The sequence below is a fragment of the Gadus macrocephalus genome, chromosome 3, assembly GCF_031168955.1.
Source record: "Gadus macrocephalus chromosome 3, ASM3116895v1".
Taxonomy (NCBI): domain Eukaryota; kingdom Metazoa; phylum Chordata; class Actinopteri; order Gadiformes; family Gadidae; genus Gadus; species Gadus macrocephalus.
The window spans coordinates 20,828,209-20,845,629 of NC_082384.1; the positions used below are offsets into that span (position 1 = coordinate 20,828,209).

The window sequence follows — 17,421 nt, forward strand, 5'->3', positions numbered from 1 at the left end:
CCTCCCTCTCTTCTCTCTCTCTCTCTCTAGCGAGCTCGGTCTCTGTCCAGCTGGTTGGTTTAATCACGGCTCACGCTGCTTCCTCTACGTTGACAACCCCTGGGCTGGAACGACGCAGCGGTACACACTCGCTTTCCTGCTACCAGGGCCGACGGACTGCGGGGGAAAGTGAGGCAGTTGTGGGGGGGCCCAAGGCAGAGGGGGGCCATTGCAAAAAAATAAAAAATAATAATAATTCAATTATCTACTAGCCCATAGTGTTAGGAGTTGCACGGCCACGCTCCCCCCCCCCCCCCCCCCCCCCCCCCCCGTCAACAATTGCTCTCTACACCCCCCCCCGTCAACAATTGCTCTCTACCCCCCCCCCCACCCCCCCCCGTCAACAATTCAGCGCAGGGGGCTGGTACGGGGAATTCGGGGGGGGGGGGGGGGGGGGGCAACGGCCCTGTCTGCTACTAACGTGTTACTAACTCGTAGCTAACGTGTAACCATCGGAAATAACGTCACGGATAGCAGTTACTATCGAGCGTGAACTGTCAGCAGCTGATAACTAATCGTTAACTATTGTAACTATTTTGGAACTAATGGAACTAACGCGTAGTCGACAAGCTATCGGTAACAGTTGATAGCTATTGTGAAACTAGCGTAACTAGTTAACTATTGCTAACTAGCGTGTTATCTCAGGATCACTGCAAGAAGATTGGCGCAGACCTGCCTCCATCCACAACCCCACAGAGAACAACTTCATGCAGCTACTGGTCCAGTTGGGGAACAACGACGCGTGGATAGGAGCCTACTACCTGCAGGTACAACACCCACCCCTATCCACCCACCAGCCCTCAGCTCACTGGTCACAGTTCAGACCCCCCCCCCCCCCCTTCAGCTCACTGGTCACGGTTAACCAGCCCCCCCCCCCCCCCCTCCCCCCCCCCCCCAGCCTTTGGTGCACACCAGGATTTGATTTGCTTAATGCACTCCCTTGATAACCCTTAATAATATAATTAGTACATGATCCTTAATGCACACCTTGATAACCCTTAATAAAACCATTAGCATTTTCCATCTGTTCTTGCTGCTGTACTGTGATGTCCTTCCTGGATCTATAAAGAATCCGTTTGATCTCATCTGATCCTGACAGACTCAATGGAGATGGATCGATGGTGAAGGGTTGTACTACAGCGACTGGATCGGCATGTCTTCAGCCTCCAGCAACCCTGTGCCTACCTACGCAAGAACAGTACGTCTGTCTGTGGTTCTGTCGGCCAGTCTGGGCCCGCCCAGCAGCACCAGTATGTCTGTCTGTGGTTCTGTCGGCCAGTCTGGCCCGCCCAGCAGCACCAGTATGTCTGTCTGTGGTTCTGTCTGCCAGTCTGGGCCCGCCCAGCAGCACCAGTATGTCTGTCCTATAGTTCTGTCTGCCAGTCTGGGCCCCGCCCAGCAGCACCAGTATGTCTGGTCTATAGTTCTGTCGGCCAGTCTGTCATTTGTTTCCATGTTATCTGAAGTTGTTCTGTTTTGTTTTGTTTTCAGACGGTTGGGGCAACTCTGTCTGTAGCACCAATCGGAGATTCATCTGCAGTACAAAGCCTGGCAACTGCTAGCTATCTGGCTAACGTGTCCAAAGCTTGCTGATGGGTGTCCCTATTTGGGTTCAAGGCTTTGATCTTTTTCCTGTTGTACTTGCATGTTTATTATGGACTTACCGGTAAATAATAATAATAATAAGTACGGTAGTAATAATAATAAGTTTATAATTATAAGTTTATTTTATAAAGCACATTTCTCACACTCAAGGTTGCTTTACAGTCTCATGAGCACACACAGAACAAGACAGCAACACAACACAGATAAAAAGATATATAATATATATATATATATACACACCACTATGCAGTGGTGACAGAGGAGACGAAGTGTTCTTGGAACAGAAAGGTCTTGAGATGAGCTTTAAAATAAGTTCCAATTAGGTTTCTTTGTTAGCATGCCAAGATGCTAACCTGCCACTCACATGGGCTCAGACTCTGTGCGGCAGTGAATAAATGCTCATCGATCACCAATTAACATTTCCATTGAGTATTAAGTTTACAACGAGATTTTGAGTGCTTTGATCCAGTAATAAAAATAATAAAAAAAGCTTTTCAGATGTGTGCTCTTTTCATAACCAAGATATCATAGAATATCATTAAAAACCAGGGTGCATTTTTGGTATTGCTGAGGCAACATTTATTTAAGAGTTTTATGTTTAATATAAGTTTGTATATCATGTACATGATCCATCATGTACATGATATTTAATGTATCAACGCTGATAACAAGGGAAGATATCAACATGTGTGCGTACTTAATGATGATGCATCAAAATAGGGAACAAGATTTCTGATATGAAGGACGGACATTTGTAGTTTGCTAGTTTGTCGACAAAATATCCGATGGTATTATTTCTAAAATAAAATGGGGGACATATCGCAATTCGTAACGGACAGACGTCCCGCTACGTCACTTCATGTACAAACCTCGCGCTCCACCTCTATGGACAGACGTCCCGCTACGTCACTTTATGTACAAACCTCGCGCTCCACCTCTATGGACAGACGTCCCGCTACGTCACTTTATGTACAAAACCTCGGCACCACCTCTACGGACAGACGTCCCGCTACGTCACTTTATGTACAAAACCTCGCGCTCCAACTCTACGGACAGATGTCCCGCTACTAATTAATCGATTCAGAACCTTATGAATCGAAATCGAATCGATTCAGGACATTGGCCACGACACCCAGCCCTACCCGCTACGTGGACGACGCGGCGTTGCAGAGGGCCTGGTGTCGGCCCAGGTTCCCCCGGCAGGAGTAGCGGCGGCCGCACTGCGTGCAGGCGTAGGGCTCCCCCACGTGGATGCTCATGTGCGGCTTGAGGCTGCTCGACCGCAGGAAGTGTTTCCCGCACACGCTGCAGCTGAACGGCCGCACGGCGCGCTGGCTGCTGCCAGGGCCGTGGCTCAGCCGCTGGTGCATCGTCAGCCCTTTGGAGGTGGGGAAGTCCTTCCTGCACATTGGACAGCTGAAGACCCACGGGTGAGCGGGGTCTCGACCGTTCCCCTCCGATAGAGAGGTCCGGTGGGTCCGCTTCACGGACGAGGAGGAGGAGGAGGGGGGGGGGTTCTTGTTCTGGAGGGAGAGCGGCGAGGAGCCAATGCCGTCCTTTGCTCCTCCCGTTGGCCGGGGGGTGAGGAGGCGGGAGGAGAGGCGTCGGGGTGCGCCCATTTCGATGGACCTGCTTCCCTTTGATAGGCTGTCTCCCCTAGCAACGCCACGACCAGGAGCTGGCCTTGAGACCCCACCCAGCAGGAAGCCTGCTCCCCCTCTGGGCGACGGACCACCGACCAGACCGCTGCCAGACCAGGCCTGCTCCTCCTGCCGGTCCCCTCCAGACATGAAGACCAGGGGAGCACACCACTCCTCCTTAGGGGCGAGGGAGGGCTGCTCGTCTACCACTAGAGACAGAGAGACAGATGAGAGGTACTGCTCTAGGCTAGTCTGGTACTGGACTGGTAAGAGGTACTGGTCTAGTCTAGTCTGGGTCCAGCTCGTGGTAGAGGTACTGGTCTAGACTGGGACCAGGTCTGGTACGTACTGCTGCTAGCAGGGAGCTCCCGATGGCATTCTCCCATGATGCACCCTGTCAGCTCCTCTTCCAGCTTGATCACCACCAAAGGCTTCTGAGAGAGTGAGAGTGAGAGTGAGCTATAGCACGATTCCTCAAACTACATCCTAAGATGGCTGAAGGGAGCAGTGGCATCCCTATCTGCAGCTTTTCCCTCTAGGACGTTTCCCTGCTTTAACACTGCAGTGTGCTCACTACAGCGCTTCAACTTTTGCATGCTTGTCGGGTTGTGTGGCCTCTCTGAAGAGAACCCTTATATACCATATAAAAGTTTATTCTGAGTTACGTTGTCAATACAGTTCAAATAATTTTCCACCACATACTGTGGCTAATATAACAGCTAGAGCAGCAGGTATATATATATACTGGATCTAATAAAACAGCTCTATAGAGCAGAAGATACTGTACCCTATAATACAGCTCTGTAGAGCAGCAGACATAGATAAACTGTACCTAAAATTACAGCTTTGTAGAGCAGCAGACATAGATAAACTGTAGCCTACCTCCTCCAGCATGTCCGTTTCTCCATCCCGACCTCCAAGGAGAGGCTCAGCATTGTGACCTAGAGATGACACAGACTCCCATGACATATATACATTTAACAGTTCAAAATACTTATACTTATGATCAGTTTTAGCTCGAACCCTTCCCAAAAAAAAATATGTCTGAACGCTTTGTACACACAGCTTTTTGCCGTGATAATACATATTATAATATATAATAGCTCGGGGAGTCCCTATAGGGACACCATCACTTTCTCCTCCACGTTGCCAGTCAATCAGCAAAATTCGCGGAAAGGTTCAAATATTTCCACTCGCGCGAATTGTTCGGGCGAGTAGAATGACTCGAAATCCGCGTAAATTAGGTTTTCAAGCCTGGCCATTAATCAATTCGCTTCTATTCGCGTCTTCGCATTGACTTTGAATGGATTCTCGCTGCACCTTCGTTATTGGTGTGAACTCATTCATCATACAACCGAAACATGTCATCAATCCTACTAACTCTTCCATCGTTCAACAGAAACATGTCATTAACCTATAACACTGCAACTCCTTTGCGGAGGTGAGGGAACAGCAACACCACCTCTTTCTGAGCAGCTCCCCAACGGCGGGACGGGGGCTCCAACTTCCATCAGACGCAGTTTGCTCTTCAGTTCCAGGTTCTCTCTCTGGGTCCGGGACACCTCCAGCCTCAGGTGGGTAAAACCATCGTCCACCAGCTTACAGATCTCCAGAACAGCCGTATTAGCCAAGACCTCCATAATAGAAAGCAACTGAGTGTGAAAATGCCCGCAGTTCTCCATCGCCTTGTTTACTTTCCAATACACAGGGCTCGGCTGCAACCTGGCTGTGACGCCACTCTCTCGCAGACTGTTACTTCTTCTTGGGGTTAATAACGGCTTGAAACGCTTGAAACCTTGCAGCGCATACCTCCGCAATCCACCAGTGCTCAGCGGCCAAGCCTGGTAGTGCAGCTGTTTTAGCGGGCTGTGGACGGGTCCATCGATTCATGCAGTCCCAGAAGTAGATATCGCCGTTCACTCCAATACAAGTGGGGACAGGAATGTGTCTCCGCAAAAAAAATCAGGATATCAATCAAAGGCATATAATTATCTTTATACCATAATAAAATGTAAGTTTTCTCTTTTTAAAATGCCACCTCAAGCGTTTTATTAGCATATATTTTTGCAGGAAAAGGAGGGGTGGGCAGCTGAAAGGAGTCGTAGTGAAACAAATGTTGTTTCCGCCCGGCATCCGAGAGGGCTCAGTGCACGGCTCCGTTAAAGGTCCCATGGCAATGCACCAGGTGTGGTGTGATTAGCAGCTACAAGCCGTTTTGGAAATCTGCCCCTTATGACATCACAGGTGGGCGTGTCCATCTAGATGTGTGCTGGATAGATCAGTCTACCAGCCTACCCAGTGGCAAACGTTGCTCATCTATCCGTCACACATCTAGGTGGACACGCCCACCTGTGATTTAATGGTTTTTAGGCACTGCAGTTACTTTTTATCCCTTGTAGACTGGTTCAGCTGTTGATTCTCGTTTCAGAAACAGAAAATTATATTAAACAAGTGGTAATTTTTTTTTTGCATACGTCCATGTTTTTAAGAATGACATTTAACAATTTTGCGGAAGTGTGGCATCAGAGAGCATGTGAAGCAGACGCAAATTGCTGAACCATAGCTTGTGTATCCCACTGGGAAATATCCCAGTTTAGTGTTTATAGTTTATAGCAACGCATTGAAGAAACAGGGTTTTAAAATTTGGTTTATTGTTTGACTGAACAACCGATTGAGGCACTGGCATCTTCAGTCATCTGTGATTAGTAAGAACATTACATTGCAGTGTGCCAAGTTCACAGCAGCAACGTTTCACTCATGTGCACCAGTCCTCCATGGCATCTTAAGGGTCAGGGCTGGACCCTGTTGGGTGAGGCCAATAATGCCGCGTTTCCACCGCAGGGTGCGGTACGGTTCGGTTCGCAAAGGTGCGGTACGGATTGCGTTTCCACCGCCAAAAGTGGGCGTGACCCGGACTGATCCGTACTCATTTTGCCCCCCATCTTCAGTACTCCTCCGTTGGGGTACTGAGACGCCTGAAAGGGTGCAGGAAAATTCGAGCTACACACCCCCTCCGTTGATTGGTCGACAGAATCGTCACTTCCGGGCGATGTGGGGATAAAAACAAACAAACAGTAGCCTCGAGGTATCATTGTTTACAATGAACATGTCACGTAAAACGCTTGCTTGGGTGAACAAGGAGGTGGAGACGTTCCTCTGCATTCTTGGGGAGGAAGACGTGCAGAGGTAGCTCTTGGTTTAATGTGTCGCGTTCAACTTTTCCATTGTTTTTATTGAGCAGGCTACACTGTGTCGCGCTGCTATGATGTCATGTTGTTTACGTAGCTGCCGCGGCGATCGACATCCGGCCTACCATAAAGGGTACTGTCGGCGGTGGAAACGCGACCTCGGAACTGAGCTGGGCTATACCGCCCCCTCCCTACCGGACTGAGGCGAACCGAACCGTACCGCACCCTGCAGAGGAAACGCGTCATAACACACAAGTCTAAATCCAATCAGCTGTGTGTTTCTAGACTTCGGGCCGGTGTCTAGATGGTGGTGTTGTGGTGGAGCTCAGGGGGGGCTCTAGATGGTTTTCAGGGGGTTTTCTAGGTGGAGCTGTGAGTGGTGCCTAGGTGGAGCTGTGGGTGGTGTCTAGGAGCTCTGGGTGGTGTTGTGGATGGCCTGGTGTCGGATGAGGTTGCTGAGAAAGGAGAACTTCTTGCCACACTGGGAGCACTGGAAGCGTTTCTCCCCGGTGTGGACGCTCTGGTGCACCTTCAGGTTGTTGGAGGTGGAGAAGTGTTTCCCACAGTGGGCGCAGCGGAACGGCCGCTCCCCCGTGTGCACCATCAGGTGCCTCTTCAGCCCCGACAGCTGTCCGAAGCTCTTCCCGCACTGGGGGCACCGGTGCGGCCTCTCGGGCCCCCCGGGTCCCCCCGGAGCCTGCCGCGGGGGCCGCAGGTCGCCGTTTGGCCCCGCCTCCGCGTGGCGTCGGGCCGACGGCGGAGGGTTTGTGCCGTGATGGGCCGACGGAGGGTAGGCGCCTGCGGGAGGCGCAATGGCGTCCGGCCAACGGGGGGGGCCGTGGTGGAAGGGCCCGCCGTACGAGCCGTCGGCCGCGAGCAGCAGGTCCCCGGGGGGGCGGTTACCGCCGCGTACCCACGGCAACGCAACGTCATCGCCGCCACCGGCTTCCGTCAGGTCCTGAAGCGCACCGATCAGGATGACTTCCTGTTTGGAGCCTCCGGGGCTGCGGCCATCGGGGGGCGGAGCTTCCCGGAACATCTGAGAGGAACAAGATGGCTGCTGGTCGTCTTCCTGTCCGCCATGTTGGCCTTTCCAGAGTGCTCCAGGACTGGCGTTCTCTGGTAGCACAAACACACACATACAAGCACACACACACACACACACACACACACACACAGTGTATCTTAGTGTAAAACAACAACATGTAGCTGTGTGTGTGTGTGTGTGTGTGTGTGTGTGTGTTGACTTAAGGGTGTAAGGTGAGCTCTGAGTGGGGTCTGAGGGGAACTCACCAGGAGGTGTAAAGGCAGCACCAGGATCAGTCCGACTGCAGGGGGTCCCTAGACTCAGGGCCCGCCCCTGTAGACAGAGAGAGAGGTTCTGATTGGTCCAAGAATTCACACAGAGGAGCGGTCCCTCCCCTATTAACAATGGTGTCATTCATGAGTAACAACGTTGGGTGATGGTGTCATTATTGGGTAATGATCTCATTAATGTGTTTTAATTGTATTTATGGGTAATGATCTCTTATTGGGTGATGTCATAAATCTGTAATGTTATTATTGGGAAAATTAAATCATTAATGCTTAATGTCATCAATGAAACATGTCATCAGAAGTCATGATGTAATTCCTAAGAAACAACATAAAAGGAGTAACCCTGCCAGACTAGCCTAACTATCAAAAGAAGCAGATTAATGAAGTGGCTTAGAGAAATTGTATTGATTCAAACAAATTGCAGGTAATGCTTTCAGCTACAGTTGAATTACAAAGATAACTAATACACGTTTATCCTACAATGATTATTATACCACAGCATTGTTGAATGCTTGATTCTGATTGATCAATACAAGTTTTCAGTAACTGCCGTCCCGTCATCGTGACCTCGACGGCGGTCCGCTCACGGCCCCTGTCGTGCATTCCTTTCAAATAATGGGAAGGCCCAGAGTGGCTCATTCTTACTTTAAATGTAGTAATCACCTCAGGAAGGCGCTATATGCTTTTATACAAAAGACAAACAACCACAATCTGTACAATAGGATTTATTTAAGTGTAGGTAGGTACAAAGATATACAAACACGCTAGCTGTTGCAGCGGCGTGAGGGCTCTGAGGATCAGGCCCGCCGCTCGCTATACGCAGAGTGCGTACGGCACCAAGTACCTGAGGGGGCACCAAAAATTAAGGTTTGTAAAAAAATAAGAAAAATACATTATTGAATTAAAAGAAAATGTAAATTAGTTTTGAAGTGGCCCACCGTTGTTTGTTCTTAATTGAATAACCTATCACTCGATTTCGGCAAATTAGATGTCTTTACCTAATATATAAAAAGGGGCTCCCCCCCCCCCCCGCTCGTGTAGGGCACCGAAACGGCCAGCAGCGGCCCTGCTGAGGATCCATGAGGCCTCATCTTCTCTGTGGGAGTCTCTGACGCCCACAGAGAGGACCCGAGGATCACTAACCTCTTCGCTCCACGCCCCTCCGCAAGTCAGAAGAAGACAAAGACATCCCCTGGAAGAGTAGGATCAGGGGGGGAAACCCTAGAGCCAGACCCTTCCCGGGACCCCGGGCGGGGTCAGCAGTTGTGCGTGAGCTTATGGTGTCTCCTTAGGTTGCTGGGATGGGAGAAGCGCCGGGGGCAGACGGTGCAGCCGAAGGGCCGCTCCCCCGTGTGCACGTAGCCGTGCACGTCCAGCTGGCTGCGGCACACAAAGCTCTTCCCGCACAGCGAGCACACGTGCGCCCGCCGGCGCCGGTGGCGCGCCGCGTGCTTCTGTAGCTCCGCCTCCTGGTTGAAGCGCTTGCTGCAAACGTCGCAGCCGTGGGGGGCGAGACGGCAGGGGTCAGGGGTCACCGGGCTGGGTCTCTGGTGGAGCTTTGGGGCGGAGCTAGCGGGGAGGCTCCCTGATAGCGACGGTCCCGGTGCGGCGATGAAACCGAGAGCCGCGGTGAAGGACTCCTCTCTCCCTCCTTGCTCCTCCTCCCTTCCCCTCTCCTCCCGTCTCTTCGCCCCGCCCAACCAGCGAAACCCCTCCCCCTCGTCGTCGACCTTCATCACCGCGGCGGCCGTACGGTGGTCACTTGACGGCAGAGTTTGGCTGAACGCCGCTGTGACCTCGGACCACGTCTGCCTCTGGCGTTCCTCTTTCTGCTCGCCAGAAAACAGAGGGCTCTCTGCTCTGACATCACTTCCTGTTAGTGGCTCCTGTGAGCAGCCGCTGGTGAAAAGCAAGGAGAGGTCATCTGATCCACTGACCTCCGATTGGCTGCGCGGCTCCTCGGGTCCAGCAAAGGGCGTCGGCCCCGAGCCGGCGTCTGGTCTGTTGGAGGTGTGGTCTGACTCGCTAGGCTCCGCCCCCTCCACCTTCACGATCCTCAAAGGCTCCGCCTCCACAACCTGAGACAGAGAAGAGCAGTGTCCTCATGTACATGTTATGGGATGTATTCACAACAGTCCATCACACTACCACACAGGGTGGATGGCCAAAGTACCTCCATCTTGGTGGAGGTCACGACCTGCTGGTGGGGGTCCTGGTCCCGGGGTAAGGGGGGGGTCTTCTGGCAGCGGCCCAGCCCCCGAAGCCGGCCCTGGGGGAACGGACCTGCCGGACACCACTGCACTTTAACACAAAATCTGCTGCAAGATAGTCCTACCTAGTCCAGCCTCCAACTGAGGGTCTTCATAATGATATATTCCTACCTAGTCCTACTTCCCACTGATGGTCATTATAATAATAAAGTCCTACCGCTCACTGAAGGTCTATATATAGGGAGGTGTGGTATTTAGGGGGGAATAGGTGTATGCATATATTCAGGTGTGCGTATTGAGGGGTGTGTATTGAGGGGAGTGAAGGAGTGTGTATTTTTTGGTGTGTAGGTGTGTGTATTTAGGGGTGTGTAGGTGTGTGTATTTAGCGGTGTACCTGCCAGGGCTTCACGGTGCGGTCTTCCCAGAATGCGGGAGCCAGGGAAACGGGCTGTCCCCTCGGGTCCCTTCATTCTCTCCGCCCGGTACTTAGCGACCTGCATCTCCAGGAGTCGGACCTTCCTGCGGAGAAAGTCGTTTTCCTTCTGGTTCTGAGACACCTCGAGATGAACGACAGCATATCCGTCGTCCACAACCTTGCAGATCTCGGCCACGGCCGCGTTAGCCAAGACCTCTATGATGGAGGCGATCTGCGAGTGGAAATCCACGGGAGACGACATTATTGTGTCCAAAAACACACTAGACGTAAAAGAAAAAAACTACTTTAAACGTTGTATTTATCCCAGGCCATTCGCCAAATATGTCAAGTTCAGTAAACTAAACCATGTGTCGTTTTTGTATTGGTTAAAACCCCTTTAAGACAGAATAAGCTGTCTTTGTTTTCAGGAGACTGTAGTGGGAACTAATGTCCTCCTGGCTTCTTGTTTTGTGGTAGAGTGTTGAGGAGAGCAGCACCGCCGCCTGTTGTTCAGGAGCGGAAGTCCTCATCTCATCGTTCCAGGCATTCTCTGGTCCATGGTTCTCATCCATAATAGTTCCATGTTCTCATCTCACGACGGAAGGCCTGAACGGGTTGCTCCAAATTAAAGTTTTTTTGCGAGGGATTTCCCTTACAGAACTAACCATCTCTAACCTAATACTTAAACTTACCGTCTCTAACCTTATGCTAAACTAACCATCTCTAACCTTATAACTTACTTATCGATATATATATTATATTTTCAAAGCTATAATGTTTATTTATATTTTTTATTATAGTGGGAATTTATTGCTATCAGGCCTACCTGTCTTTTGATATTAATAATGTGTTGTCTGGCACTAAATGTCCCTTCAGGGATGAATTAAGTTCCCATCCAATGTAATGTGAAGTGATGTAATATCATATACTCTGACGTGATGCAATGTAATGTAATGTGTGAGGTAACGTAAGGCTCAGGGCCTCTTCAAAAGTCCCTTGACCTCAGCCATCTGTTGCTTGTTGTCTTCTCGCGATATCTCTCCAGCGAGGCAGCTGTACAAGGTCGTTTAAGACCGGGACACGTGTTCATGTCACCTAATATATTCTAGAAACCTTGACCAGATCACTTTAACCGTGGCTCTTGCTTTTAAATCCGTTTTACTGCGTAGGTAAGATGTCTAGAGGAAGCCGCAGTCGATCCTCCGCTCCGGCAAGGTAAACTTCATCACTGATAATACTACCTTCACATGCCCTGATAATAATACTTGTTTATAGGTATGTCTCTACTCTGGTGTAATTGATCAATAGTACCGACAAGTGACTAAATATTGAGAGGTAAGCAGTTGTTTGTGTAGACACGCTTCACTGTTATTCGACTGAGCTGCGTCAGGAAGAACATAGCTTCTCAAGGTCAGTAATTGACAATAATAAAGTATTTATGTCAATAAATATAACAATAACAAACCAGTTCTATCCGGATTTTCTATAGGTATATTTATTTAACACTGAAGGATTACTAAACAAATATAGAAGTTACTGAAAAGCAAAACAGGAGTTTTATTAAATGTTTTGTAAGCATTTTTCTTTAAAACATGAATGACCTCTTCAGTTAAGACCAAACTTTAACCAGACCCTGTTATGTAGACATACATGAAACGCATCTAGCATGTTAATGTCACTTTATGGGCAAATAAGTAAGTTAATGAATTATGCATTATTTACCACATACATATTCAGATAAGGTTTAATCAAATGATTAATTAACAGCCTTATAACCAATCTCAAGTCAAACACATAATGGGAGCCAAGAAAGTGAACGCATTCATCAGTCTAGATAGTAACATTAGTTTACTGTCATTTTAACTCGGTACCATTTGCAACCCCATGGCTTGTAGCTACTGTTATCCCTCGAATTTCTGAGGAACTCTAGTTTAGATATTGGAGTAAATAGCTGCAGTAGAACATTTACAAAGTGCTGGTTTACACTGACCACTGGTTACACACCTGTCTTCCCATTGCTCTCTTCTGAAACTCCAGGCCCTGATATACATGAACTCAGTTTAAATAGTCCATATCCCGCTGCCTATTATTGGAAAACAATACCACAAGTATTATTACCCCAGTATCTGGTATCTGCAAATATTTATATTTATTTCAAGAAGCCAGACACCAGTATCAACTTTGTTGCAAGTAATTAAATAAAAATACGTTTCTGTAAAGGTTTCCAATCAACCCCGTTAAGACTGGTCAATGTACAAATACACCTTTTAAAATCAGTACCTGAAAGCCTAATCCACTCAAAAAGTTTTCTTTGGTAGAAATCTCCGCACCAAAAGAGGAAACAATGCTTAACTCCGCCCCTTGCAGTTCCTAAACAGGCTTTGCCGTCTGCCCCTCTTTGCTAGAACATGGAAAGACTGCTGGATCGCAGATTAGTTTGTGGCTAACCACCACACTGTTAGCCAGTGGCTAACCCTCGCACTGCTAGCTAGCGGCTAATAACCATAGTCCTTCTTCAGTCACAGCCCCGCCCCGTCCCACGCGCCCTCCCACGCGCCCATGCCTGTCCAGCCCGCCCCTGCTGCCATGGCCCCAGCCCAGCCCCAGGGGCCAGGCCTCATGGCCCAGATGGCCACCACCGCTGCTGGGGTAGCAGTGGGCTCGGCCATGGGTAGCGTGATGGGAAGCGCCCTCACCGGAGCCTTCAGTGGAGGCAGCAGCAGCAGCAGCAGCAGCCCGGAGCCGGCCAGGCCCGCCTACCAGGTGAGCACGGGTCCTCCGGCTGGTCCCCCTAGTGGTGTGGGATTACATTCAGCGACTAACTCAAACTAATTTGCAGGAGGCCCCCAGGCCGGCCCCTGCTGCTTCCGGACCCTGCCACTATGAGGTGAGGCAGTTCCTGGACTGTGCGACGACCCAGGGCGACCTCAGCCTTTGTGAAGGGTTCAGCGAGGTCCTCAAACAGTGCAAGTCCTCCCATGGTAAGAGTTCTTAAACATAGATTCATTATAAACAGTATTTATAAACCAATATAGAGCCTATATAATCCCATTTGGGCCTCTATAAACCAATATAGAGCCTCTATGAACACAGACCCGCAATAACAACATAGAGCCTCTTTAAACCCATATAGCGCCTCTATAGACCAATATAGAGCCTCTATAAACACACAGATACAGAGCCTCAATAAACACTAATATATCGAGCCTCTATAAAAACTGAGCTTCTATAATAAACCGCACAGCTCGGTGGAAACGAGGCAATAGAAGCTCTTTAAAACATGGAACCTCTATGAACACATAGAGCCTCTATAAACATGTGTATGGATATAGAGCCTCTATAAACACGCACATATATAGAGCCTCTATAAACTCATATATAGCCTCTCTAAACACAGCCTCTATAGACATGTAGACAGCATTCTAGACAGCACCCTTGAAGTTGAAAGATTGTGCCGTTTGAAATCCATCATCTCTTTACCAACCCAAATGGTTTAACATTTCATCCTTTTGTGTTTGATTTGTTTAAGGTGTGACGGCATTGGTGTAAGGGTCGGCAGCCATTTGGAATCATAACACTAGAATACACTTTCATCTCTTTGTTTGTTTGGTTGATTGGTAATTGTAAATTATGAACGGTTTTTGATGAAACTTCAATAAATTGCTGCTAACTTTTGCCTCCGTCTTGTGTTTTGACTAAAAGTGGCCAACTAGAAGATTGGTTGGCTTCTCCTTGGCATGAGTCATGACCTTTGGCGATAAACTTTTACAAACTGTGGCCCACTCACATCCAGTTGGTAACATACATAATAATGCAACTCCACGGTCTTTCACCAGTGGGCCGTAGGCTCATCTTCAGTGTGACCTCATACTAGATAAATTGGTACTTCAATTATTGACATGAACGTCGTCGAGATGGCCAATAAGCAGGGTGTGATTGTACTGTGACATTCATTGGGGCCTCCCAATCAATATCACCACCGCCGTCGTACATTCCTTTCTAATAATGGAAAGACCCTGAGTAGTTCATTCCTTACTTTAATCGTAGTTGTCTCTTCAGAAAGGCGCTATGTTTGACACAAAAGACCAACAACCAGAATCTTATAGGATTTATTCAAATCGTGTACAAAGATATACAAACGAGCAGACTTCATTCAACAATCAAACCTGTTGCTGCGGCGCGAGCGCTGTAAGGATCCATGAAGCCTTATGTTGTCTGAGTCTCTGACGCCCACAGGGAGGACCGAGGACCACTAGTGTGCACTCACCTCCAGAGGTCAGTGGGGGGTGGAGATCACCTGTATCACTGACCCCAGTTGGGGTCAGTGGTTGTGCATGAGCTTCTGGTGTCTCCTTAGGTTGCTGGGATGGGAGAAGCGCCGGGGGCAGACGGTGCAGCCGAAGGGCCGCTCCCCCGTGTGCACGTAGCCGTGCATGTCCAGCTTGCTTCGGCTAACAAAGCTCTTCCCGCACAGCGAGCACTCGTGGGCCCGCCGGCGCCGGTGGCACGCTACGTGCTTCTGAAGCTCCGCCTCCTGGCCGAAGCGCTTGCGGCAGATGCCGCAGCCGTGGGGGGCGAGACGCCCGGGGTCAGGGGTCACCGGGGGTCTGTAGTGGAGTTTGTGGGCGGAGTTAGCTGGGAGGCTTCCTGATAGCGACAGTCCTGGCGTGATGAACCCAAGACCTGCGGTGAAGGACTCCCCTCTCCATCCCTGCTCTTCCTCTCTCCTCTCCTCTCTCCATCCCTGCTCCTCTCTCCCCCTCTCATGCTCTTTTTGAAGCCCGCCCGACCAGAGATAGTCCTCCGCTTCGTCGTCGTCGACCACCATCACCGCGGCGACGGTACGGTCGTCACATGAAGAAAGAGTTTGAGTGAACGCCGCTGTGGTGTCGGACCACGTCTGCCTCTGGCGTCCCTCTTTCTGCTCGACAGGAAACAGCTGACTACCCGCTCTGACATCACTTCCTGTTAGTGGCTCCTGTGAGCAGCCGCTGGTGAAAAGCAAGGAGAGGGCATCTGATCCACTGACCTCCGATTGGCTGCGCGGCTCCTCGGGTCCAGCAAGGGGCGTCGGCCCCGAGCCGGCGTCTGGTCTGTTGGAGGTGTGGTCTGACTCGCTAGGCTCCGCCCCCTCCACCTTCACGATCCTCAAAGGCTCCGCCTCCGCAGCCTGAAACAGGAGAGCAGTGTCCTCATGTACATGTTACGGGACGTATTCACAACAGTCCAACACACTACCACACTGGGTGGATGTCCAAAGTACCTCCATCTTGGTGGAGGTCACGACCTGCTGGTGGGGGTCCTGGTCCCGGGGTAAGGGGGGGGTCTTCTGGCAGCGGCCCAGCCCCCGAAGCCGGCCCTGGGGGAACGGACCTGCCGGACACCACTGCACTTTAACACAAAATCTGCTGCGGGACACTTCTACCTAGTCAACCGTCTGGGGGGGTCTTATAACAACATAGTCCTACCTCCCACTGAAGGTCTTCATAATAACATAGTCCTACACTGAAGGTCTTTATAATAACATAGTCCTACCTCCCACTGAAGGTCTTTATAATAACATAGTCTTACCTCCCACTGAAGGTCTTGACCAATAAAAAATCATCATCATAAATTAGATTGTGTCGTTTGAAATGTATCTGGAATTCCGCAAAAAGTCAATATGGAGGTGCGTGTATTTAGGGGTTTATAGGAGTGTCTATATTTGGAGGTATGTGTATTGAGGGGTGTGAAGGTGTGTGTATTTAGCGGTACGTATTTAGCGCTGTACCTGCCAGGGCTTCGCGATGCGGTCTGCCCAGTATGCGAGCGCCAGGGAAGCGGACAGTCCCCTCGGGTCCAATCATTCTCTCCGCCCGGTACTTAGCGACCTGCAGCTCCAGGAGTCGGACCTTACTGCGGAGGAACTCGTTGTCCCTCTGGTTCTGAGTTACCTCGAGATGAACGACAGCATATCCGTCGTCCACAACCTTGCAGATCTTGGAAACGGCCGCGTTAGCCAAGACCTCTATGATGGATGCAATCTGTGAGTGGAAATCCACGGGAGACGACATTGTTGTGTGAAAAAACACACTAGACGTAAAAGAAAAAATAACTTTAAACGTTGTATTTATCTCAGGCCATTCGGAAAATATGTCACGTTCAGTCTTAAACCATGCCTCGTTGAATCTATTGGTTAAAACCCCTTTAGGACAGCATAAGCAGTCTTTGTTTTCAGGAGAGTGGAGACAGTAGTGGACTGGGAACTAATGTTCTGGCGTCTTGTTTTGCGGTAGCGGAGTGTTTGGAAGAGCAGCACGCTCTTCATAGGTCCGTCCGTGAGCACGCCGCCTGTTGTTCAGGAGCGGAAGTACTCATCACCCCGTTCCAAGCGTTCTCATCTCACGACGGAAGGCCTGAACGGGTTGCTCCAAATTAACGTTATTGGGGAGAAATATAGTGCGACTTTCCGTTACAGGGGTTTCGCTGTCTAAAAATGTCCGATTTATTTTTATTGCGTTTGTTCTTGTCCCCCTGGACATGTTACTTTCCGCCTAGCTCCGGGGACAGTTAAATGGCATACACAGCTCATAGAAAATAAGAGATCGGAAATTGAATTATGCTAGACCGGAATAGCGCTATAATTCAGGAGACTCACTCACACATCCTTATGTTATGATAAAAACAAGCCAACAGGGGACCTCAGTTAGTTAGTTGTAGACAGAACTTCTTTCACCCAGATCAAGAATGTTACATTACATTAAATAATCGTTTTTGTGTAAAATAATGAGTCATCAGAGCTTATAACATTTAGACCTATTTATTAAACTAATAATATAACGACATACAACAAGGAGGAGTTCAATGTGTTGACAAAAGCAAGGACTTCTTGTCCAGTTGCAGACAGGTCTCATAATGCTGATAACAGCTCTGCTCCCCAATAAAAACAGAATTTTCCCATTACACCTGATACCTAAACTAATAATGTTTATATATGGAAACATTTTATGCATTTATTTAAAGTTTTT

The 17,421-nt window shown here is 49.4% G+C and overlaps 4 protein-coding genes and 1 long non-coding RNA gene across 6 annotated transcripts; 2 read left to right on the forward strand and 3 right to left on the reverse strand.

Moving 5' to 3' along the window:
• Positions 1–24: 24 nt before the first annotated feature.
• On the forward strand, positions 25–1,854 carry LOC132453588 (uncharacterized). The gene is made up of 4 exons (XR_009524736.1): positions 25–120; positions 685–806; positions 1,139–1,237; positions 1,531–1,854. It is a non-coding gene; the product is annotated as an uncharacterized LOC132453588 (long non-coding RNA).
• A 683-nt stretch (positions 1,855–2,537) lies between these two features.
• Positions 2,538–5,389, reverse strand: LOC132453564 (zinc finger protein with KRAB and SCAN domains 5-like). Its single transcript, XM_060046510.1, has 4 exons — positions 4,747–5,389; positions 4,167–4,225; positions 3,634–3,718; positions 2,538–3,493 (listed from the first exon to the last, which is right to left on the reverse strand). The coding sequence occupies exons 1-4, from the start codon at positions 4,964–4,966 to the stop codon at positions 2,790–2,792; spliced, it is 1,068 nt and encodes a 355-aa protein (XP_059902493.1). The 5' UTR covers positions 4,967–5,389; the 3' UTR covers positions 2,538–2,789.
• A 529-nt stretch (positions 5,390–5,918) lies between these two features.
• LOC132453558 (zinc finger protein 316-like) lies at positions 5,919–11,079 on the reverse strand. Of its 2 annotated transcripts, none has more exons than XM_060046502.1 (5): positions 10,394–11,079; positions 9,963–10,072; positions 9,727–9,867; positions 7,766–7,832; positions 5,919–7,591 (listed from the first exon to the last, which is right to left on the reverse strand). In XM_060046502.1, exons 1-5 carry the CDS (start codon positions 10,674–10,676, stop codon positions 6,879–6,881), a joined length of 1,314 nt encoding a protein of 437 aa, XP_059902485.1. In that variant the 5' UTR covers positions 10,677–11,079; the 3' UTR covers positions 5,919–6,878. The 2 variants fall into 2 exon arrangements, 1 of the variants encoding a protein (XP_059902485.1); XR_009524734.1 differs by having other exon boundaries at positions 7,536–7,591; positions 8,933–9,867; positions 10,394–10,983.
• Positions 11,080–11,425: 346 nt separating this feature from the next.
• On the forward strand, positions 11,426–14,089 carry chchd10 (coiled-coil-helix-coiled-coil-helix domain containing 10). Its single transcript, XM_060046531.1, has 4 exons — positions 11,426–11,629; positions 12,934–13,177; positions 13,254–13,395; positions 13,944–14,089. The coding sequence occupies exons 1-4, from the start codon at positions 11,589–11,591 to the stop codon at positions 13,961–13,963; spliced, it is 447 nt and encodes a 148-aa protein (XP_059902514.1). The 5' UTR covers positions 11,426–11,588; the 3' UTR covers positions 13,964–14,089.
• Positions 14,090–14,507: 418 nt separating this feature from the next.
• LOC132453561 (zinc finger protein 317-like) lies at positions 14,508–17,048 on the reverse strand. Its single transcript, XM_060046507.1, has 3 exons — positions 16,185–17,048; positions 15,678–15,787; positions 14,508–15,584 (listed from the first exon to the last, which is right to left on the reverse strand). The coding sequence occupies exons 1-3, from the start codon at positions 16,465–16,467 to the stop codon at positions 14,736–14,738; spliced, it is 1,242 nt and encodes a 413-aa protein (XP_059902490.1). The 5' UTR covers positions 16,468–17,048; the 3' UTR covers positions 14,508–14,735.
• Positions 17,049–17,421: the final 373 nt, after the last annotated feature.